Consider the following 24,739-nt stretch of genomic DNA (forward strand, 5'->3'; position numbering starts at 1 on the left):
CTTGAAGGATATTTACGATTGTGCTTGCTCGACTTGAAATTTGGGGGGGGTTGAAACACTGAATAGAGTTTTTTTCCACCTGGAGGAAATTTCTATCACGTTTGTGCAGAAAGATGCAAATTTGTGAGGAGTTTATGCAACATTTTATTTACAATACCTTGCATAATATCGAACAGTTCTCAAAAACATATATTTTACACTACTTGTCGAGAAAATGTGCTTGAAACACAGGAAGGTGGGAGTCTTCATAAACGTCAACATGTTTTTAAGGGTATAACGTCATTAAGTTAACGTAGAGCAGTTGGTGAGGCGCTGCTATAATTTATTTTTCATCAAGCGTGAAAGATCGCGGGTTCCAATCCAACCCTCTCCTCTTCCTTTTTTTCTTTGTTTGCTGAACAGATACCGTTGATATTAGAATATTTAAAAATGAATTAGATGCACACTTGAGGGACGTCCCTTCTGCGCATATTTCCCCTTAGAAGTTGAAGATTTCCAGGATTTAAAGTTAAAACTTTTCTTTTTAGTTATTATTCATATGTTGTGTTAACACACACATCATGATTAATTCACAAATCACATATATGTATTCAGGATGCAAAATGTAATGTTATTTAAGTTATGTATTGTGTGTTCTTCACTGACACCTAAAATATTGATTATTTGATATCGATAGAGAAAACCAGCTATGTTAAGTAGTGATGTAGTGTAGTACTGTAACGAAGGAGAGCATTTAATGAGTTCAAATTGCTAAGATTGGTAATTTTATGTCCGTTCCTTCGTAATGACTGTTGTCAATCCCCTCACCACCATCTTACCATGCGTCTAAAACTAATAGTAAATCGCTAATTAACATAAACAAATTGTTATTGCCACGAAGGCCGATTCGGTAAGAAACTACTAATAATAGTGAGTGGCAAACAAGAAATTTAAAACCTCATAATGATCGTTAATTCTTCACTGCTTTGTATCTAAAATGTTTGTCTTCTTTGAACAGAAAGTACGAGTATCAGATATAACAAACTTTCCGCACTAACTTTGCAATATTCGAAACCACCATTACAGACTTAGCTCTATGTAACTTGATTCTGCGCATTCCACGTGGCATATGACATCCTCCTATCATCGAAATAACTTTCTCTTACTATTTCCTTTCCTCTCGTGAAATACAGAGACCAATGTTAACTTCTTAGCACGGTGGATAAACTTTACACTCAACGATATACTCCTGAAAAAAAACCTGCCTAGTTGGAGAATCGAATCTACGACCTCCCTCGTAAGAATCAAGCACCCTACCTCTTCTCCAGGTAGCTCATGTTAAAATTTGCTACCAGTTTGAAGAAACCAATTCACACATAATGTCATATCTATAATTTCCTCATGGCAATTTTCATGAGGAAACGAATTCAGATAAAATCGAGAAACGTTGAAAGGGAAAAGTGATGAACATGTTGATACGCACCCACTTATTGTATCATTTTAAGTGTTTGATATGTTTAATATGTTAATTGTCTATTATGACGTAATTTGTTTTGTTCAATTGGGTAGTCTGTTATGGTTATACCTAAAAACATTTGATTGTGGGTTGTGAGGTGAGAGATATCATTATGGATGTTGCTGGAATAATGGAAGTGATTTTTTAAATGTGAATGTGTTAATTTGTGTAGTGAAGAAGTATTATGATCTTAATACAATTTTGTTTGTAATAAGAAGTTTAATTGTGAGTGCAAGTGTTATATATTAACATTAACTGACATCTAAATATATCTTGTGTGTGCGAGAGTTAGTAAGGTTTACGTTAACATATCCTTATCTGATTTCCCACTACCTGAGGGCTTCAAAGTAGGCTGATAAGTCTCATGATCGCCGTTGAGGAATAAAAGTAAGTAGATCCATTGAGAATATTCCGGGGAACGCAACAATGTCTATTGGCGTTTTGTCATATTTTGTAAATTGTGTAAAAATTCCGTGTTTTGAACAAGCAATCGTTTAGTTACGAAGTATTTTGTTGTTTGTTTAAAGTAAGAACAGGAGAGCGAAAAGGAGTAATTTGAACCAGACCCTGTTTGATAAGAAACTTCAGCTTTTTTCCAAAGACTGTATGAAAAGAGAGAGGAACGTATGAAATATAAAATATGTGTGAAATTAAAACAATAGAAACCTTGAAAGATAATACTAACGAACTTCAAACTATGAAAAACACATTTTCGTGGTGGAAAACTCCAAGTCATTTCCGAAATATGAACTTGATGTTTTTCTTTATTATGAAGTGAAGATATGGGACGTATGATCCCTCAACAAGAAAATTTTAAGTAAGTTACCTCCAACTTTTTCAATGGTCATAATTACTACTTAGGGTCCGGAAGTTGATGAAAAAATCAACTTTTTTTCTGACCCTTAAAAACAATGCTAAACCTGATATCATGTCCGTTTCCCTTCAGTTAGAGCCGGAAAACACTTTCTATTGTACATTTCTTTGCATTTTTCTGTCTTTTTTGGCTTTTAGTTTATTTGTCAGTATTTTTAACAGTTTTTGTTGCATTTTTACTTCATTTTTGAGGTTTATTTTTCTCCTCCCCTGTTGTTTCGTGCATTTTAAATGCATTTACTAGTAAAATTTACATATTACATATTTAGATTTCTTGACATGGTCCTTTTAGCAAATTTACCATGGATCGAAAATACGGTCAATGGAAAAGCATAATATTATTCTTAACTGAAATGTTTGGCAATGGATTAAAATACTTTGTGTGAAGATCTACTTTGAGGTTCTTTTTCTGGACACTATTATCGCTTTAATCTGTAGTTTTAAAGTAAAATTAGTCACAATATTAAATGCAATTACACTCTGGTATACGCGAAGCAGAACTGTATTTTCGGATGCTGGCCGACTCCAATATCATAGAAGGCCCACTCTGAAAGGAGATGAATTGGTTGATTTGGTGTTTTAAGTCAACTTTATGCATAGTAAGGCTAATCGGGACTGAACCTACAGTTTAAAGTGGGATCCGAACCGAGTGCATAAAATAATGTGAATCGTGTGGTGTAGGGGGATCGTTTGCTTATGGAATGGAAGGTCATGGGTACAAAAATACTTGCAAAATCTTTTTTGGGAAGTATACGGCTTTGGACGAGAATGCTTATCTACGTTTCTTGGATATTTCCGTTGATATTTATGCGATTTATGTCCAGCATTTCCGGATGCAGAAAGTTGACATGTAAGTTTTAATATGTGTTAACTTATAAGAGCTGAATGAAAGAAAAAGTATTTCCTAAAATCCTACCAATCACTGAAAGATTAAAAACATTAGTAGAAGCATTACTTGAGGCATGCACAGTGGCGACGATTATGGAGTGTGGAGGGGCAGATGACCCAGCACTATGCTAAACATTATCTACCAAGGCAAAGAAACTGACCTTGCCCTCCCCCCTCCCCCCACCTTGCCCCATCAGTTTTGAAACCCAATCGCCGGCACTGAGCATGTATCGCATAAATATTTACAGTAACATCATATAATATTATATTACGTTATTAGAACACTTCGTACTCGGTAAATAAAAAGGAAAAAATAATAAGGAAAGGGTGGGATTTGAACCTACGATGTTTCGATCTTGACGAAAACAGTAAAAAAACGAAAGTGCTGTCATCTAACCAACTACTCCAGGAGATTGCTAATAGAAAGCTCAGTAAAGCACGTTAATCTCAGTTGAAGCAACATTGTGACGGAGTTTCGAACCATTTTTCGCCAAGAACCAAGGAAAAGACACACTTTGCAGAATCGTTTGGTGTTGTGCAAGGTATCTTTACTAAACATTTCGCATAAAATCATCATAAATTTGCGTCCTTGCATTCAAATGTGACCGCAAATTTTTCCAGGTGGATGAGAACCTGTTCAGTGTTTCACAATGCACATACATTTTCCTATTTTCAAATTCAGAACGAAGGATCTTGAAATATTTTCAACATTCGTATTTCTACTTAACATTTTTTTGTCTACTCATATATTTTATTACTGCTTTAGGGTATCTTTACTTTATGGAATGTGAAAGAATGAAAAAAAATCACGAGCGTTTTCATTCAGGAAGAAGAAATGTTGCAAAGTTGGCTACTCTTAGTTGGTTCTGAAGCTCTATGCTGCCAAATTTACGAATTCCGGACTTTAAAGTTTTTCAGGGCGGTCAAATAAGATGTTGCGAAGTGTACTTGTTTCAGTTTACGTATTACTGGTACTTTTCTGCAGCCTAATAATGCCATGCTATAAGTACAATTTAAAACAACGAAAGTTTATGTACAACTCTTCCATCATTACGAATTCTTGTGGGGAAGTAGAAGTTTTTTTGCAGTAGAATTCCCAGACGTTCCTGTTCCATGCAGAGACAGTGTTCGAAAACTTGTGAAGAAATTTACGAAAACAGGTTCTGTTCTTGATAAGAAGCGAAGGGTGAAACGGCGTGTGCTTACTGGGGAGAAACTAGACGACATTGGAGCACAATTTGAACACACTCCTCAGAAATTCTTCCGGCACCTTGTACAAGAAACAGACACTCCCATGACGTCTGGGCGGAGAGTGGCCAAGCATTTCAACCTGAAGCCATACATTAGAAGAACTGAAAGAAAGTATCAGGAGAGAAATTGAAGTAATTTCGGAAGAGGAACTGATACATGTTAGTGAAAATTTGCTTAAAAGATGCCGTAAATGAATGGATGCAGAAGGACACTTCCAGCACCTCTTGTAACAAGGTACGTGCTCATTTAAATTGAAACGATGTAATTGTACGAGCTTCGGTTTCAGTTACGCGGATGTTGCATCCAATTTGCCGGCAGACGCGTTCTTACTGCCCGGTGCGTTATCCGCCGCTCCACGGACAACCGTGAAGAGCACTGTATTATCTTATTAAAACATAGGCCAGGGAATGTGATAAATCAGCTTTTACCGAAAAAGTGCTAATCCTCCACGAAATTTGGATGTACTTTCTTACAACTGAAACATTGTCCACACTTTTGAATTATTTGGTAGTCACGAACTAGTTACGGGAAGTCGACAATAGTAATAGAATTTTCCCCTGCTCGTTGAAACATCATGAAACTACTTACCAAACGATGTTTTGTATGTACGTCGTGAGCAACTAGTATCTTGTCAGCCTTTCCGTCTTTTATCAGGGCATTTATCTTGTGTATTCTCTGAGCATCGGATGGCATTTCTATCTGCGGTGCTAGCTGATAGAACGAAACTTCGATGCCAAACAAATCAAATTGACAATAAGTTCCAAGATCAGCAAATTCCAGAAGGTCAGAATCATCCAAAAGCGTCCCTGAAATGGGAAATAACAGAATATAATAATAATCATGGGCGTAACTTGAGATCTAATTTTGAGGCAGAATCAGACGTGGTGTCTAATATTGAGGGGGCAGAATCAGACCTGGGGTCTAATTTTGAGGGGGCAGAATCAGACAGGGGGTCTAATTTTGGGAGGGCAGAATCAAATCGGGGGTTTTATTCTTGGGGGTGGGGGCAGAGGATTGAAAAGTTTTCCATCTCATAAAAATAGCATCCAGGATTATTTGCTAAATAACTGTGACGTTTGCGAAATCACAAATATTACTCTCTATTACTTTGCTCCCCTAACATGTACATTTTAAGAAACCTGAAAATATTGGGGGAAAGTGCCCCCCTTGCCCCCGCCAAGTTACGCCTATGATAATAATAATAATAATAATAATAATGCTCATGTAGATTAATTGGAACTTCATCTACAGTTTAAAGAAGGATTTGAACCACTGAATAGTGTGCCTCCACACAGTTGTATGAGACTCAAATTCTCATTGAAACAATTTTTGCAATACAGAACGTTAGGAATACTTAATATCCAAACAATCATTATGACGGAATAATTAGATAGTTTGAAATAACTGCTGACAACATGCGTTGTTTAAATGTTGTGCAAGTTCATTTTCATCAAGACTCGCATTAAGTTTAATTTATCGTACGGACTCTTTACCAATGTGGAAACGTAATAATATTATTATAATGTTAGTTTTAACCATCTAAATATTATACTAGTAGATAAACGTATGGATCCATAAAACTGGATTTAAAAAATCTCACCAGACATATTCAAAGGATGTACTGATGTTTTAAAGGAACCTATTGTTATTGTTTACACCTCGATGTAACTCGATACAACTAATATATTAATAACGTTCGATATTTTATTGCTGTCAAATTGATGTAATTTATGTGTCTTGAAATAAACATTTCTATTTTAGACAATATCAAATTTTCATATTTACTGTTTTAGATTGATTAATGTTCTTATCAGGTTAATTTGTGTTGTATTAAGCTGCTCTTTGGTAGTCTAGAGTCTTTATAGTTCTGTGTTTTCTGAGATGCGATAGTTAACACAATCGAGTGGATGGACAGGATCAAAGTATGGATATACTTTTCTCAGATTTGCCTATTAATACCCTAAAACCTTAAAAACGAAAACAAGAATTGTCAGATTATATAGGATGTAAGATTTAGAATGTATGTTGGGTAACCATAAACACTAAGCAGTGTACTTATTTAATTTTCCACAATTATAACAATGGAATGACATACATTTTAAAGCAAAAGTACGCTTTAAAATATACCGGGTGATCCGTTTGAGATGTCAGAATAGCAAACCTTTATACACAAGAGGTTAATGTACGTATCTCTGAGCAGCTTGTTGTAATATAAGCAGAAAGGATGTAAGTTTCGAATGAGTGGAAGTTTACAGATTTCAGCCACATGGAGGCGCTAATGTGCATGGTAACAAAGGTGGTGATCACGGCACAACAGCGCACACAGTCTGTTGTATGGTATGAGAAATTTTCGAGTATTACATGCATGCTACTGCCGCCACGCAGCTGAATCTAATCTCTAATCACTCGAAACTTACATCACTTGTGCTTACATTATAACAAACTGCTCACAGATACGTACAATAACCTATTGTGTATAAAGGTTTACTTTTCTGACATCTCAAACGGATCACCAGGTATTTAAGAGTCTGCTAAATAAATGGGATAAACATTTTCAGTCTAGATTTTACACACCTTCCAACAACAGCCCACATGAAGGAAAATCTACGTACTTATTGTTATGCTTACCTAGGTAGATTCGAAAAACAACACTTTTAAATTACAATAAGGGCCTCTTGCTCCTCCCGTGATAATTTTCTTAATATTTTTTTCCCATGTCTCTATGACTTCTACGGAACTAACACTATAGTATGTAACGTACTCACTCTCAAGATGCGACATGGTGGCCTTAGCGACAGAGCCTCCAGCCTCCTGGTATATGCGGATGATCTCAAAAGGGGCCTTCTTGTCCCTCCCCGGGTGAAAGCTCACTGGACAACCAAGGCTCTCCTGAACTGCACCCGTGGCTTCAATGGCCCTCTTCTCGAAATCTGAAAATCATTGCAACAGAACAATGTCAAAACACATCCCTATGAATTCAGACATTAAAAACCAATACAAAAGACATTAAAAAAGCTCAGAGGAAAACGACAAGACATTCCAATATATACTTGTATAATAGACTCGCGCATGCGCTCACATACGTGACCTTCGGCAACGTTTTAGTTTCCTCAATACTCTTAATGTCGTTGAAAATAGGAGTGTATTATTGGAAGAATGGAAACGAGTAAGTATGTTAGCATATTTGAAAAGTTTAGACCGTAACGTTATGTGTGTACGGGCTCTAATATTGTACAAATATTCCAAATATTATTCTATATTTTCTTCATAATAAATTGGGTAATTAATATTCGTTTCAAAATAGTTAATTAGATGTTTTGTGTAAACGAATTCAATAGCGACACTAAATTGGAAAAGCAATATTGACGTATTTTGTCATTTTCAAATTTTTAAACGTAATTGAAAAATAGTTGTTTTCCGTCATTCCAAATTTCTACCTTGCCTCTGTAAAAAATTCTGACGCTCATATTTTGAAATACGAAAGTCTACTGCAACTCAATTACCGTAGTTTTCGGGGTGAAAATAAGCTTTCTTTACGTTCCCTAGTAAGTTTCTGATTAATATTTTATGCATATTATTTTGAGTAATAGTGTACACAAATCACCTTTATAATGTCATTCAAAGGCGTATGATCACAATATAATTCTTGTCTTCTAAAAAGTTCAGAGGAAATTAATAACCATAGATTATGCAACAAATGCTAATATTTTCATTACTTAATTTTAGTACTTCTTCAGTCTTTCGGGGGGTCCATCTGAACCCCCCCTCCTTAATAAGTCCTCCCTGTTCCTCAAAGCTGTATGATCCAAATACAGAGCATTCCCTGATATTCGGTACGAGACTCGGCGGCAAGCGGCCCGGCATCAGCGATTGTCTTTCCCGGTGAACGGATCCGCGACAGTCTCTTATTAAACCTCGTAAAAACGTTTAGAGGAACAGGGTCAGTTCTGAATAAAAGTGGAAAGAAAAATGGGGAAATAAAGTATACAAAGACAATCCGCACACCATCCGTGAGTTAAAAGAGAGTATTGTACGAAAAATCTGGAGAATTACAGTAGACGAACTTGCACGTGTAAATGCCAATTTCCTTCGGAGATGCCAGGAATGTGTTGCAGCAGAGGGACATCATTTTTAAAACCTTCTGTAGTCAAGGTTAGTACACAATATGAAAACTGTAATTTCAATACCCGACTCTAGCGACTGTCGCTGACCCGTTCACCGGGAAAGACAAGCGCTGATGCCGGGCAGCTTGCCGCCGAGTCTCGTAGCGAATGTCAGGGAATGCTCTGTATAATCCTTGTTTTCCAATACATTCAGAGCAAATTAAGCAACAAATGCTAAAGAAGTATATTTTCATATAATTTTCGTACTTAATGAGTCTTTCGGGTGGGCAGGGGGGTCCGGACCCCCCAAAATACGTTCTTCCTGTTCTTTAAAGCCATATGATCCAAGCCGGATCCTGTGGCCGAGTGGTTAGCACATTGCACTGCGACGCCAAGGGTCCCGTTCGAATCCCGCTCGGGCTTGGTTGTTTGTGAATGTCCATTCATCAATTTCATCACTCATCCCCATCTTCGTAAAATAGCCAAGAGGCACAAAACGCGAAGTAAAATAAACTAAATCGTTCAATCAATCAACCGTATGATCCAAATATAATTCTTTTCTTCCAATAAGTTCAGAGGAAATTATACAACATAGGCTAAACGAATATATTTTTCATTTCTTAATTTTAGTAATATTTGTTTAGTCTTTCGGGGAAGGGGGTCCGGACCCCTTGACCCCCACTAAATACGTCCTTGGTGTTTATGTCGACCAACAATGAACTGTCGTCTGCTGCTCCTGTCACAGACTTCGTAATAACTACGAACACAGGTAACAAGGGTTGTTGAAGGTCCAGGAATCCATAAATTGTAATGGGTTCTATTTGGTTCCGTTACAGGACCGGAACCTTTCTTTCTCACACAATTTAAATTCGGTCCAAGTTGCTTATTGTTTCGTTGCAAATAGGTTCCGGGACCGAATTTAAATTGATCCTGGAAAATGGTTCCTAGACCATATTTAAATTCATCCAGGAGAAAAGGTTCCTGGACCGTATTTAAATTCATCCAGAAGAAAAGGTTCCTGGACCGTATTTAAATTCATCCAGAAGAAAAGGTTCCTGGACCGTATTTAAATTCATCCAGAAGAAAAGGTTCCTGGACCGTATTTAAATTCATCCAGAAGAAAAGGTTCCTGGACCGTATTTAAATTCATCCAGAAGAAAAGGTTCCTGGACCGTATTTAAATTCATCCAGAAGAAAATGTTCCTGGACCGTATTTAAATTCATCCAGAAGAAAAGGTTCCTGAACCGTATTTAAATTCATCCAGAAGAAAATGTTCCTGGACCGTATTTAAATTCATCCAGAAGAAAATGTTCCTGGACCGTATTTAAATTCATCCAGAAGAAAAGGTTCCTGAACCGTATTTAAATTCATCCAGAAGAAAAGGTTCCTGAACCGTATTTAAATTCATCCAGAAGAAAATGTTCCTGGACCGTATTTAAATTCATCCAGAAAAAAGGTTCCTGGACCGTATTGAAATTGACCCGGAGAAAAAGGTTCCTGGACCGAATTGAAATACTTTACAGATAAAAAGGTTCTTTACGGTCCAGAACCCATTTACGCTTGCTGATTTTCTCTCCTGGACCGAAATTTAATTTATTTAAAATCTCTGCAGGTAACACGTTGTTGCATTCTCCAACCCTCCATTGCAACTGACTGCATGAAATGGCGTCCTCTCCTCTACCGTTCCCCTTCCCACCAACCACGAAAGATTATCGCCCCGGCGCAATATTCATTTTATGTGATTTTATCAACTGTCGTTTTTTATGTTGATTCAACACATGTGTATTGCATATGTAATGTTGTGTAAATTAGTATACCTAGGTAATAGTGCTGTTAATTGCAGACACCTGTTGCATTTATTAATTATGTGTGTAAAACTGTAATTAGTATGTTCTTTGTTGCTTTCACCGTGCTGTGTAAATCTAGTATGAGAGTCCTCCTAAGAGAAAAGGGAGGCAACGATTGCAATTAGCAAAGTCGCGAGATGTGACTAGAATTTTTGGTTTTGCCCCTATGTAAATTTTTCAAGTCGCCACTTTTGGCAAGTAGACCTTGAGTTTGAAATGAATTTTATGAACACTTTTATGCACTGTGTAAAATGGGATGAAAACCACTATGTGTTCCCACCGGTCGAAATTGGAAAGATGGAAAAGTATGGTAAGATAGGTGAAATGGTTCAAGTATAGAACTTACAGAAACAGAAGGAGCAATATTTTCTAGAAATTCCTAATCATTTTCCATTCTTTTTTACACAAAATTAATTAGGCATTAAAATCTTATATATTTAACTACTTCACTTCTTCGACATGGCATTGTCCATCTTATGTAAAAATCAAAAGAGGGGAATTTGAGACTCAGTTTGTTTAAAAAGAAGTGTTGTACAAACTACTACGGGATTGAAATAAACTGCAAATGCTATTAATATAGTCGTTGTTGTTATAATTGTTTAACACTACCCAATTTAAAAGTAATGTTTATGTCTTTCTCACATAGGTATTTTTCTCTTTATTGAGGTACAGTTGGGAGACACTTTTTTTTTTAATGTTCTCATTGGTGGTGCAAATGAAACGAAAGAAAATAGAACCTATTCCTAAAATGCGTTTCACTTTCGTATAAATGAGAAGTGAGTGAGTATACAAAATGCCCCACTCACTTGCTCCCTCTATTACACTAAATCATCATTCATCCTCATTATGACGATTAAGCCGAGGTATATAAGATCACCATAAGATAACTGAAATTAACAAAAAACAACCCACACACTTCTAACTATTTACAGCATATCAGATAACAAAGATATTTCTGAATTTCAAAGTTTTGCTCATTACTGGTAGAGTTAACATTTTGATACTGTTTCAATACTGTACTTTATTTCACATTAACTATATTGATACAAGTTTCTAATTTCAATTAGCACATGCATAGCAGTCTTCGAATTCTCCTAATAAAGCTTGGTTTATCATCTTCCACTGGTTCTTCGTCATCTATAAGAACTATGTCCTTGGAAGATTCTCCGTTTATGCCAGGCTGTTCATCCTTTTCAACATCTTCCTTCTTCATTCCATGCGGCTGATTCGATACTAGTGTCTTCATTGTATAATGAATTCCATCGCTGTGGCCATCTTCTATCTTCATTGTTTGCTTCCTATCGATTGACTGTGTCTTCACTTCGGAAGACATGTCGTCCAGCTGAGCTTCTTCAATCTTGGTTATAAGCGGTTGATTCGATACTAGTGTATTCATTGCATTTTGAATTCCATCGCTGTGGCCATCTTCTATCTGCATTGTTTGCTTCCTATCCATTGACTGTGTCTTCACTTCGGAAGACATGTCGTCCACCTGAGCTTCTTCAATCTTGATTTTAAGCGGCTGATTCAATACCAGTGTCTTAAATGCATAATGAATTCCATCGCTATGGCCATCTTCTATCTGCATTGTCTGTTTCCTATCGATTGACTGTATCTTCACTTCGGAAGACATGTCGTCCAGCTGAGCTTCTTCAATCTTGGTTATAAGCGGTTGATTCGATACTAGTGTATTCATTGCATTTTGAATTCCATCGCTGTGGCCATCTTCTATCTGCATTGTTTGCTTCCTATCCATTGACTGTGTCTTCACTTCGGAAGACATGTCGTCCACCTGAGCTTCTTCAATCTTGATTTTAAGCGGCTGATTCAATACCAGTGTCTTAAATGCATAATGAATTCCATCGCTATGACCATCTTCTATCTGCATTGTCTGTTTCCTATCGATTGACTGTATCTTCACTTCGGAAGACATGTCGTCCAGCTGAGCTTCTTCAATCTTGGTTATAAGCGGTTGATTCGATACTAGTGTATTTATTGCATTTTGAATTCCATCGCTGTGGCCATCTTCTATCTGCATTGTTTGCTTCCTATCCATTGACTGTGTCTTCACTTCGGAAGACATGTCGTCCACCTGAGCTTCTTCAATCTTGATTTTAAGCGGCTGATTCAATACCAGTGTCTTAAATGCATAATGAATTCCATCGCTATGACCATCTTCTATCTGCATTGTCTGTTTCCTATCGATTGACTGTATCTTCACTTCGGAAGACATGTCGTCCAGCTGAGCGTCTTCAATCTTGGTTATAAGCGGTTGATTCGATATTAGTGTATTCGTTGCATTTTGAATTCCATCGCTGTGGCCATCTTCTATCTGCATTGTTTGCTTCCTATCCATTGACTGTGTCTTCACTTCGGAAGACATGTCGTCGATCTGAGCGTCTTCACTCCTCATTGTCTGCTTCTCATCCGAAGATTTTGGCTTCACCTTTGAAAGTTTTCGATCCGCATACGCCTTCTTCGTTGGCAACATTAGTTTGTATTTGATGTTGATATACCTGTTTAATGGCATATACTCCGCTTCTGCTTCCTCAAGAAGCTTATTGACTGTTCTAAGAAGAATTTCCTTTTCTTTAACTTTGTCCGAGACGGACTTCTTGAATTTCGACACCACGTCCTTCATAACGTTGCGGTACTGATCTCGCGCCTCGTACATTATTCGGAGGTTTTCGCCTGGCGTTGTATCCGGGACTTCACCAACCTTCTCGACGGTGTCCTCCAAAGTTCTGAGGGTCTCCATGGTACAGACGTAGAAATCCCAAAGATCATCTTCGGAAATATGTTCAGTCTCTTCTGCCTTCTCTCGCTTTTCTCCTTCCGGGGTGTATTCGTTACGATGCCGCAAGCCTCTGCGTACCTCTACAAAGCTTCGCGCGCGTTCAGAAATGTCCCTCTGACGTTCGAGTCTAGAGAAATTCCACCGGAGCCCTTTGTCGTCTGGAAGATCTGACCACCTCACATCTTTGGTGTTTTGTTCGATCTTTGTCCCAATCATGCGATACTGGCCTTCGACGGTCTTTGCAAAAATGTTCACCGTATCTTTGATGCTGTCAGTCTCCTGGATCAGTTCCGCCATCGTTTCCCTTATCTTCTTCAGACTCGGCTCGTTACTTCGGTGTTCAGTGTGATACTTCTCCATCAGATCCCACATCTCCTGCATCAGTTCCTTCGCCCTTTCCTTTATCTTCTTCACTCTCGGCTCGTTACCGTTACTACAGTAATCAGTAGGCAACGTCTGCAACAGATCAAATATTACTTTCTCCATACCTTTTATGTTACGCTTCTTCTCTTTCAAGCTTTGTATGTAAGTGCTCAGGTAGTCATATTCGAAGAAAAATTTCTCTCGTTTTGTGAAGTCCGTTTGGGTAGACTCGTACATGTACTTTGGAATGGGGATACCTTCTTCTCTTCTGTAGACTTCTTGTCCTTCTTCCGTCATTCCATCCCATATTTCTGTACGTTTCAGTCCATCGTCTGCCTGACTTCTGTCCTCCGGTTCTCTATCAAGGTCTTTTACCATGCATTTTTCTACCATTTCAAACTCTTTCATTTCACGATGTTTATTGTCACCGTTTTCCTGCCATTCTCTCGAATTGCAACTCAAGTCACTCTTCTGTTGTTCTCTGAAGGGAAACTTCAAGGAATAAATATATTCTCCAACATAACTTCTGATTCTGCTCCAGAACGACATTAAATACGATCCTACGGTGTATATCATTTCTCCTTGTTTTTCTGTCGAAACTCTTAAATCCAGTTCCTGCGGATGTTTGCATAATTTCCTTTCGCCATCTTTCTGCGAATTAGAATCAAGTATGTCCTTTGAAGCTGCCTGCCTAGCAAGGAAATGAAGAATCGTTCCATTCTGACCGCTAACTTCACTTTTCATACTAAGAACTTGCTCAGAACACTCAGAAAATACCATTACCAGCACTCCAACATATCTAACTTCATATGTACGGCATCCTAACACGATTTCTGCCATGCGCCAATGTGTAAACCTGTATAAACTCAAACTGTGAAATCTGTTATCCAACTCCGCGAGATTTAGTCGTTTCACCACTTCTTCATTTCGTCCAAACGTTTTCTGACTAACTACGAACTTCTTATTGACATCAAAAATTTTCATCGGTTGCTTAAACTCAGCACTTGAAATTTCAAGAAGTCTGTGGCATACTTCTTGCTCTGTCCACATGGTAAGTTCCTGTTTCTCGGCGATAATTATACCACCATGCGAGAGATAATACTCCGCCGCAACTTCCACAATAGCCAAATAGTGAATCCTGTACAGCTGAAGGCTATACGAAGATTCATACGCCTCGAGGAATATCATCCTGCGCACTGCTCTTCGTACGAGGGATCGAGGGGTTGTTCTCATCGCTTCCTGCATCGCAGGGCTTAGCAGTCGGCCTATGATCATAGCTCGCAAGAGACCTGGGGTCTGCCTGCGTTCTGTCACCTGGCGCTGCATAATTAACTCCTTTTATTCCACTTTGAGAATGGCGAAAACCTTAAATCGAACCGTACTTGATCACAATCTAAAGCTTTCTGCGTTTTCACGCAACATTTCAACAATGGATATATTGTAACTTCCATGCCGCATTGTTAGTAATGTTGCCTGGTGCATCAACAAGAATGCTTTAAATGAAATAAGTGTCTGTGAAGGATGATCCCGTTCTTCCTCTTGTCGAGTTGCAGAGTTTCGTGTCCTTCTCGTTCGATTGGAGTCTCTGATCATTTCATTCCTACCGTCTTATTTTGTGATTAGATTAAACAAATATCATGCATAACTTATCTATATGGATCTCTCCCAATTGCGTGTCTGAATAAAACCTCAGAACAGGATTCAATCTCGTACATTGAAGAAAAAAACGTTTAAGACAATAAAATGAGTATACGAAAGTTGTAACGTTGTCATCAGAAAACTTGAAATGATTCAAAAATCACATTCGATTCCTATCAAACAAAAATTGGACAGCAATTTCAATTTTTAACCAAATATGGCATGTTTTTTTAAAGTAAATGAAACTCCAAGATGATACACAAGAAGAGAAAATCTGTACACATTAAACATTATTTCAACAGACATGGAGGTTTCATATTATTATTTTGATACGCTAAGGTTCATCTTAGGCCTTCCAACACATGTGTTCTAATTCCATGATCCTTAATGCAACGTACTTGGAAGCTTCTTTAAAGTGAATAAATTCTTTGCAATTCAATCAGGATTAAAGAATGACTTTACTTCCTCTTCAGCACAGAATACAATAAAATATCATTCAGTTTCTACGTTCTGGCCCCCGTGGCAGATTGGTTAGCACATCGCGCTACGACGCAAGGGGTCCCGGGTTCGAATCCATTCATCAATTTCGTCATATCATCACTCATCCCCATCTTCGCAAATTAACCATAAGTGACACAAGAAGCGAAGTAAAATAAAGCAAATCAATCGATCAATCAATCAGTGCCTACGTATCATTCGATACTCGATTTCTATATCACAGTCTCTCGATGATCGACAGTCTAGCTTTAAAGCATTATTTGTAACCGTTGTACATTAGAATTCTTGAACGTTAATCTTGAATGCAAGGAGAAAACTGACTTGTACTATGACGTCACTTCTTTCAAACGGCAACCATCGAACATTTTCCTTGTTCCCCACCCCAGGCTTCATATGAGGTGCATTCGAGATATTTTGATTCTGTATAAATTTTATTATCCCTTTCCCATACTTTTATAAGAATATTATGTCATGGTGTGAATTTTCATTGTTGATGGCTCTGATCAGGAAATTAATGATCAAACATTTTGTCACCTCTGGTGTCCGCACAATCGTTCAGGTTAAAATGCATTTACTACCATAATATTCAATATACTTATTACATAACAGATGAAAAGTCTGGGATTGTTATTTTAAAAGACACCTCACTTTACTGCTTGATAAAATACTTATTAATTCTGAATACATACACATGTGTGGTTTGTGTGAGAGAGTGTGTGCGTGAACACACGTGTGAAATATTAACAGTGTAATTATGTAGATATTAATTTGTTGACGATATTTAGGGACCTTATTTTTCATATCTGTACAGAAGGTATATCCTGGGCTGGACGACCCTGGCGATTGCTCGGGGCACCAAATCGAGAAAGTGCACCTTATGCACAGAAAGGCTAATCGGGACTGGACCTACAGTTCAAAATGCGATCCGGATCAGTATGTGCCTCCACTGGGTGCGTGGCTATTTGTTTTTAAAAGATTGGATATAATGTTGACAAGAATTAATTGTAGTTGCTGCTTAATAACATAATAATCATGAAGCACTTACTGTTATTTTGATGTCATTATAAAGGTATTATTTAATACCTACAATAAATGTGATCTTTTACTTAAAGTATTTTGAAAATAAGGCTATTATTTTGGGTCATTAAAGCCGTAAGTACACGCGTATGTAGCATGGTATGTTTCTTATTGGGAAAGGTTGAAAGTAGGTAGGCCAGGATATAAATGTGAGGGGGGGCGGGTGCGGACAGGATGGAAAGTAGGGGACACCAAAGCTCCACCCCCCCCCCGGGTGAAAGTTTTATCTTCATTTGGGGGGGAGAGTGTTATTCACATATAACATGTAAATGAATAGTGATTCTTTTTTTCTTTTGTTTCATACAATTGTCTTCTATGAGTGCATACAAACCAAACACGCATGAATATTTCTTGGTCTGACCTGGCCTTCCGCAAAACATGTAATCATTTCGTGATTTCATAAGGCTTAACAATTGTCTAAAACTTTTTTTTTTTGTTTGAAACACAATATTTTTGTGCAAAATGAGCTGAAATAGTAAAAGAGAACTTTCGAACAGTTTCCTCCCGATTCGGTGATCGCTTGATCAAATTTATTCTCCTGAATCCTGATAAGTAAGGGGCGAATTTTTGCCTATTTGCCTACTTTATTACTACGTAGTAAAACATAGGTTTTGGTGTTTTAAATGCATTTCGTGTTGTTTGAAGCCGAATAACAGGTTTTTATAGTCTAGAAAATTCTATTTTGAGGATTAGTGTCCGTATTGTATAATTTTGCCTAGTATTTTTGGTTATTCCTGTATTTATTTTGCAACTGTGACTTTCAGAACGTTGTAAATGGCAATGTCTTGTTTATGATGATCTGAAAAGGTGGTAGCAATCGATGCAAGATTCTGGAATTTGAATTTCCTTTGATTAGTAGTCAACTTAAGTAATTAGTTGGTGATTTACACTTCGACAGTGGAATCTCGTTCAGATGCCAACTCACTCCTCCTTTTTTTCAGCTACGGACCTCCGTGGCTAAGTGGTTAACACAGGTACCCGTCTGATCATGGATGTTCAGTCCATTCATCAATTTCATCATATCATCACTCATCCTCATCTTCGCGATTAGCTAATTCGTTACTTGAAAAATGTCTAATCCACACACGCTCATGCTTTACTGACGCGTTAGAGCCTTAAAAAATGTAAAGTGCTCCCCTGTGCTCTGCACCACGCCATGAAGGCGTATAGGAGGTGTGGGGTTAGAGCCCCACACTTTCTTGATGACAGCCGATGTTGGGGGTGATATGATCAGAACCACGCCCCTGGCTGCCATTACCCCCCAGAGTTTCCTCCAGGTACCCACTTTATACGACGCTGGGTGGGCGCCGGAGCCGCTTGAACAGGTGGAAAAAATCCTGGTTCTCCCCCGCCGGGGATCCAACCCGGGTCTCTCGCATGGTAGTCAGACGCCATAACGACTGAGCTACCGAGGCCGTTAGATTCGTTCTAATGCTTTTTTCTGATACCTCGAAAAGGAGAAAATGGTACAAGAACACATTTATGACCTTTTACAGGTTAAAGATACGTGGAAATAACCTTTACCACTGCATTTCTCGTGAAATTCTAGCCTCATTTGATACATCATATCGCCCCCTTTCCATTTAAAATCTTGAAGTTCAATTCAAGATGGCAGCCGTCATCGTCAAGTGCCCTATAACATTTCCCCCCACCTCTATTACAAATCTACAGTGTTAGTTTTGCTGAACATGATGTATTCAACCTTTTTTCAACTTTTGGACCACCCAGTAAAATGACCGTGTTCTTCAACAAATTAAAATTGAAGGTGATTCTGATAATACCAGGAAAAGAAGATCATAGTGTACCAGCCCTGCTAATGTCTGGCAAGAGAGAACATTTCAGCACGTACCAGAAACACTCACATATGATGGAGGACCAGCCAACCTCCGCCGCGGAGTGGTTAGAACAACGCGTTACGACGGCAGGGGTCCCGGGTTCGACTACCGGCCTGGCCAGTAGTATTATTCTTTGCGAGTGTCTCTTCATCATATCATAAGCCATCCTTATCTTTGTGATTAGCCAAACGTTGCAGAAAAGCGAAGTAAATTTAACCGAATCAATAAATCAATAGATGATAGAGGACCACATTATCCGAAAAGAATTCGCCCTTGCCTGCATGGACAAAGTATGTGCGAGAACAAGCAGATACTTGTGTGAACGCTGTAATGTAAACTAGTAGTGTATATTAGTTGTTTCTACGCAATACTTAGTAGGTATGCATTTGTAGCCTCTTTTTTTATTAATTGAATATCAGTTTTTGACATATTTTGACAATTTTTTGTCGACGTTTTAGCGTTTAGCGATGTTTTAGTAAAATTTCCCTTTTTTCCCACTTGTTTCTAACTCATACTTAGTAGGTATTGTCGTTTAGCATCTTTTTTTATCAATTGAATATCAGTTTTTGACATATTTTGACAATTTTTTGTCGATGTTTTAGCGCTTAGCGATGTTTTAGTAAAATTTCCCATTTTTCCCACTTGTTTCTAAGTAACACTTTGTAGGTATGCTCTTTTAGCCTCTTTTTTTTATCAATTGAATATCAGTTTTTGACATATTTTGACAATTTTTTTGTCGATGTTTTAGCGTTTAGCGATGTTTTAGTAAAATTTTCAATTTTTCCTACTTCACACTTGTAGGTATTTCACGATCTTACGTGATATAACTTAACCTATCCTTTTTTCTTACTTGTTGTTTCAAAATAGTACTTTGTAGGTATCCTCTTTTTTTATCAATTGAATATCAGTTTTTGACATATTTTGACAATATTTTGTCGATGTTTTAGCGTTTAGCGATGTACATGATGAATCCGCAAACACATTTTTCCTAAGTCTTACCGTTTCCAAGATAACACCACTTCCGGTCGCCATTTTGGATTTCCGAGCATAGGTTCTATTCATATTTTACTTACATATAGGCGTACGTGATGAATCCGCAAACAGATTTTTCCTAAGTCTTACCGTTTCCAAGATAACCCCACTTCCGGTCGCCATTTTGGATTTCCGAGCATAGGTTCTATTCATATTTTACTTACATATAGGTGTACATGATGAATCACCAAACAGATTTCTCCTAAGTCTTACCGTTTCCAAGATAACCCCACTTCCGGTCGCCATTTTGGATTTCCGAGCATAGGTTCTATTCATACTTTTCCTCACGTATAGGCGTACATGATGAATCCGCAAACAGTTTCTTGCTAAGTCTTACCGTTTTCAAGATAACCCCACTTCCGGTTGCCATTTTGGATTTCCGAACATAGGTTCTATTCATACTTTTCCTCACGTATAGGCGTACATGATGAATCCGCAAACAGTTTCTTGCTAAGTCTTACCGTTTTCAAGATAACCCCACTTCCGGTTGCCATTTTGGATTTCCGAACATAGGTTCTATTCATATTTTACTCACATATAGGCGTACATGATGAATCCGCAAACAGATTCTTGCTAAGTCTTACCGTTTCCAAGATAACCCTACTTCCGGTCGCCATTTTGGAATTCCGAGCATGGGTTCTATTCATACTTTTTCTCACGTATAGGCGTACATGATGAATCCGCAAACAGATTCTTGCTAAGTCTTATCGTTTCCAAGATAATCCCACTTCCGGTCGCCATTTTGGATTTCCGAGCATAAGTTAGTAGATAGTAAATGTGATTCCCACCGCAACTCTGATTTCTTGACCAAACGACCTCAAAAACCTGAAAAACTCACTTTCTCTCCACGTTCCGCGCCTCATTTATTGCGCTGACGATGTTTCACAGCGTAGAAAAGCAGTGATGAGTGAAATTCACTCTCTCATCCTCTCATCCTTTGAAGGATGAATGCACCTTATCGTAATTTTCCAAGTCCGGGACCAATGTTTATATATCGTGAGCTTTGTAAACCTCTCGCGAACGATGTGATATTTCTACCACACACACACATATGCGCGTGCCTCTTATTATTTCTGTACTGTGACGCAAGCAAACAAACAAAATAATAATTGTTTTTTTTTTTTAGGATCTCCCTATAACCCCGCCAGGGTGCGTGGTGCCCAACCAAAAAAAGGTTCTTCTTACGGCTGCGGTTATAGATAACCACACCTCCGTAGAGTTTCACGTGTTTTTTTGTTTTTTTCTCAAAGGTCCTATGGGACACCTCTGTTTGTCAAAAATTCGAGATATTTGCAATTTAACGCTGTGGACTTAGAAAATTTTCGATTGATGAAAAAAAAATTGGTTCCATGACGACCTATGTTCATTTTGGTATGGGTGGACAGAGGACACCGAGACTCGACCGACGCACTAAACCCGACCTCTCTACGACTATTCGTTCAAAAGTTACGAGTGATCAAAGTTTTTGGGAGGGGGTGGGCTAACTTCTTACCCCTTGACTCCAGGACCACCAAAACTTGGTACACGTATTCTACACTTCCAAAATCGACAGGGGGCATCTAACGATGCCGTATGGGGGTGTTTTTCGATATATTTTTTCGATAACTCTTACCATTTTCGAGATATTTGCAATTTAAGATTTTTTTAACGCTGGACTTAGAAAATTTTCGGTACATTTTTTTTTGTTCTATGACGACCTATGTTTATTTTGATATGGGAGGACAGAGGACACCGAGACTCGACCGACACACTAAACCCAACCTCTCTTCGCGTACTCTACGTCACCAAAAGAGGTTAAAGGTTCCAAATAACAATAGTTAGAGTTTCCCCAATCTAGTAAAGTGGATTGGTTGAAATCTCCAAGGCGTATTTTGCATTTTTTTTTCAAATATGAACACGTTAAAACTGAACTGTCTCGGATTTTTGAGTTTTGTATTCGCCCTGAGAAAATTCTATATAAAATAACATACCTGAAAATTATATTCACAGTAGATTGATTTTTTTGAGTTTTGTAATCACCTCAATAAATTCTATATAAAATAACATACCTGAAAATTGTATTCACAGTAGATTGAATTCTTGAGATTTTGTATTCGCACGCAAGAAATTCTATATAAATAACATACCTGAAATTCTATTTACAGTAGATTGAATTTTTGAGTTTTGTAATCACTCCAAGAAATTCTATATAAAATAACATACCTGAAAATTGTATCGCTATATACTAGACTTTTTGATTTCTGTGATTTTGGAGAAAGCAATGGCATCCACCATCAGTTTCAATCGTAAAAATGATAAAACTGAATGTGTTACTTGTGGGAAGCAAATCTCAAGGAACAATTTATCGGTACATAGGGCCAGATGTAGCGAAACAGCTTCGAGTTTAAATCGTTCGTTACCTTCTAAGCCTTGTGCTCGATGCGGAAAGATGATCAGCATTGCAAATTTAAGTAAACACCTGAAAATTTGCAAACCATCGACCGAACAAGGAACATTGAAAAGAAAAATCGATGATCCAGGAACCGAAGCTTCTACTTCCAAACAAGTAAAATTATCCGATGAACGAAAACCAATTAGATCTGCATTTAACCGTCATATTCAGGATTTCTCTTTTACTTCGGAACCAGGCTACGACATTCTTAGTTTCTTGCGTGAAACGAAAACATCTGTGATAAATATTCTAAAAAATAAATTGGAAAATAATTCCATAAAAGTATACGTTGATCTATTTTCCGAATACGAAAAAGTCGATGGTACAACAAGTATTTTTTATCATCGTACAAAAAACCAAGCTCTTCATTTGGCGGACGTCGATAATTTGGACGAATTTTATTCTGATCTTTCAAATGAACTGGTTAAGAAACACGACGATTTCGAGGCTAAAGGGTCGGGATGGTCTCTGTGTGGAAGTCCTCACACGTTAACCGTTTACGTGAACCGATTCTCGCCTCTTCGTGCATCCAGCTACGTTCCTCTTCCAGTGGATATTAAAAATAAAAAAGCTGTGCTGAATATTCAAAATATAGATGATAAATGTTTTCTTTGGTGTGTGTTGGCGGAACTTCACCCGATTCATTGGTCAAATCATCCAGAACAGGTTTATCATTACAAGCAGCATGAACCTGAACTGGAAAATGCAATGGCTGGCATCGAATACCCGGTGACCATTTCTGATATATCAAAATTCGAAACACGAGCACGAGATGCAGAAGGAAAACGCTTAATCATCAACGTGTATTCCTATACGTTGGATAAACATGTCGTGCATCCCGTCAGGATAAGCGATGTCGACGATGATGATGCTCGTGTGATTAATCTTCTTCTAATTTCAAACGACAGTGTTCACCATTACTGTATCATTCGTTCACTATCACGCTTAGTCAGAAGTCAATCAACCAAGCATGCAAACCACATCGAAGTTTGCCCGAGATGCCTAACCACGTTCGACGATCAAAAACAAGTCGATTATCGAAAATACACCGGACGTCAGATTGCTATCGAGAAACTTGCCGAACATAAAATTTATTGCGGCAACAACAGACCGGTTCGAATGTTGATGCCCGAAAAGAACGAAGTGGAAGAATTCAAAATGCACAAGGCATTGTTGGAACATCCGGCCATCATCGTTGCTGATTTCGAGGTGTTCCTCAAACCACTCTCATACTGCGATCCGGATCCCGAAGTTTCTTCCACCACACCTTACCAGCTTCACGAACCAAACAGTTTCGGTTACGTTGTCGTGCGACAGGATAAAATAGATGAACCGTACGTATACCGAGGACCCGATGCAATCGAACGCTTCTTCGAAAAGATGATCGAGGAGGTTGGGAAAATTGGATGCATGCTGCGAAAATCGAAACCGATGCTTCCGTTATCTGCTATCGAACTTCAAAATTACTATGACACTGTCAAGTGTCCTGTGTGCGATAACCACTTCACAGACGACAATCGTAAAGTGTTTCACCATTCGCATACGGACGGTCGCTTCATAAGCGGAATCTGTAATGCATGCAACCTCAAAATCCAAAAACCAAAATTCGTCCCCATATTCTTTCACAATGGTTCTAATTACGATTTTCATCCCTTAATTAGGAAACTCGGATACGACACTCAAAAAATAGATATTCTTGCTCAAAACGAAGAACGATACATCTCTATAAGTAAGAAAGTTATGATTCCTGAGACTAAAAATACCATTGAGATGAGGTTTCTGGATTCATACAGATTTCTCTCTGCCAGCCTGGACGCTCTTGCCAGCAAACTTTTAGACGAACAATTCAAAATAACTAGAGCTAGTTTTCCCAACGTAGACATAGAACTCGTTAGACGTAAAGGGGTTTATCCTTACGAATATGTTAGTGATAATTCTAAATTTAACGACGACGCTCTCCCACCTCCAAGAGAATTTTACAGCAGACTCAGAGAGAAAGGAATCACGGAAGAAGAATACCAACACGCGCAACTCATGTGGGACAAATTAGAATGTAGGACACTCGGAGACTACCACGATGCCTACTTAAAATTAGACGTAACGATACTCGCGGATGTTTTTCAATCGTTCAGGAAAACGGCAACGAATATTTACAAATTAGATCCAGCGTATTTCTACAGCCTACCGGGATTAGCGTGGTCGGCAATGTTATTCCAGACAAAGGTTAAGCTGGAACTGATATCGGACGTGGACATGTTACTTTCATCGAGAGGGGGATTCGGGGCGGGATGGTACAATGTGTGCAGAGATATGCAAAAGCCAACAACGTGCACATGAAAGAAGATTATGATTCAAATCGAGCATCGAATTACATCTTCTACGCCGACGTTAATAATCTCTACGGACATGCCATGGTACAGAAACTTCCTTACGGAGGATTCGAATGGGCATCAATAGACATAGAAAATTTCGACGATAGTGAGTATGGCTTCTTCGCAGAGGTGGATATCGAATTCCCCGACCATTTACACGATCTGTTCAGCGATTTACCACCGGCATCCGAGTTCAAATCTTCGCCTCATTCTAATCAATGCAAGCTTTTATTGACTC

The 24,739-nt window shown here is 38.2% G+C and overlaps 1 protein-coding gene across 1 annotated transcript in view; it reads right to left on the reverse strand.

Moving 5' to 3' along the window:
* Nucleotides 1-24,739, reverse strand: part of LOC146005032 (phosphotriesterase-related protein) — a 71,555-nt gene that overhangs the window by 6,857 nt on the left and 39,959 nt on the right. The window contains exons 5-6 of the mRNA XM_083144171.1: nucleotides 7,273-7,437; nucleotides 5,096-5,313 (exon numbers count right to left, since the gene is read on the reverse strand). Coding sequence (XP_083000297.1) covers nucleotides 5,096-5,313; nucleotides 7,273-7,437 — 383 coding nt within the window. The remainder of the gene's footprint in view (nucleotides 1-5,095; nucleotides 5,314-7,272; nucleotides 7,438-24,739) is intronic.

The sequence above is a fragment of the Lepisma saccharinum genome, chromosome 22 (assembly GCF_977018435.1).
Source record: "Lepisma saccharinum chromosome 22, izLepSacc3.1, whole genome shotgun sequence".
Classification (NCBI taxonomy): Eukaryota; Metazoa; Arthropoda; class Insecta; order Zygentoma; family Lepismatidae; genus Lepisma; species Lepisma saccharinum.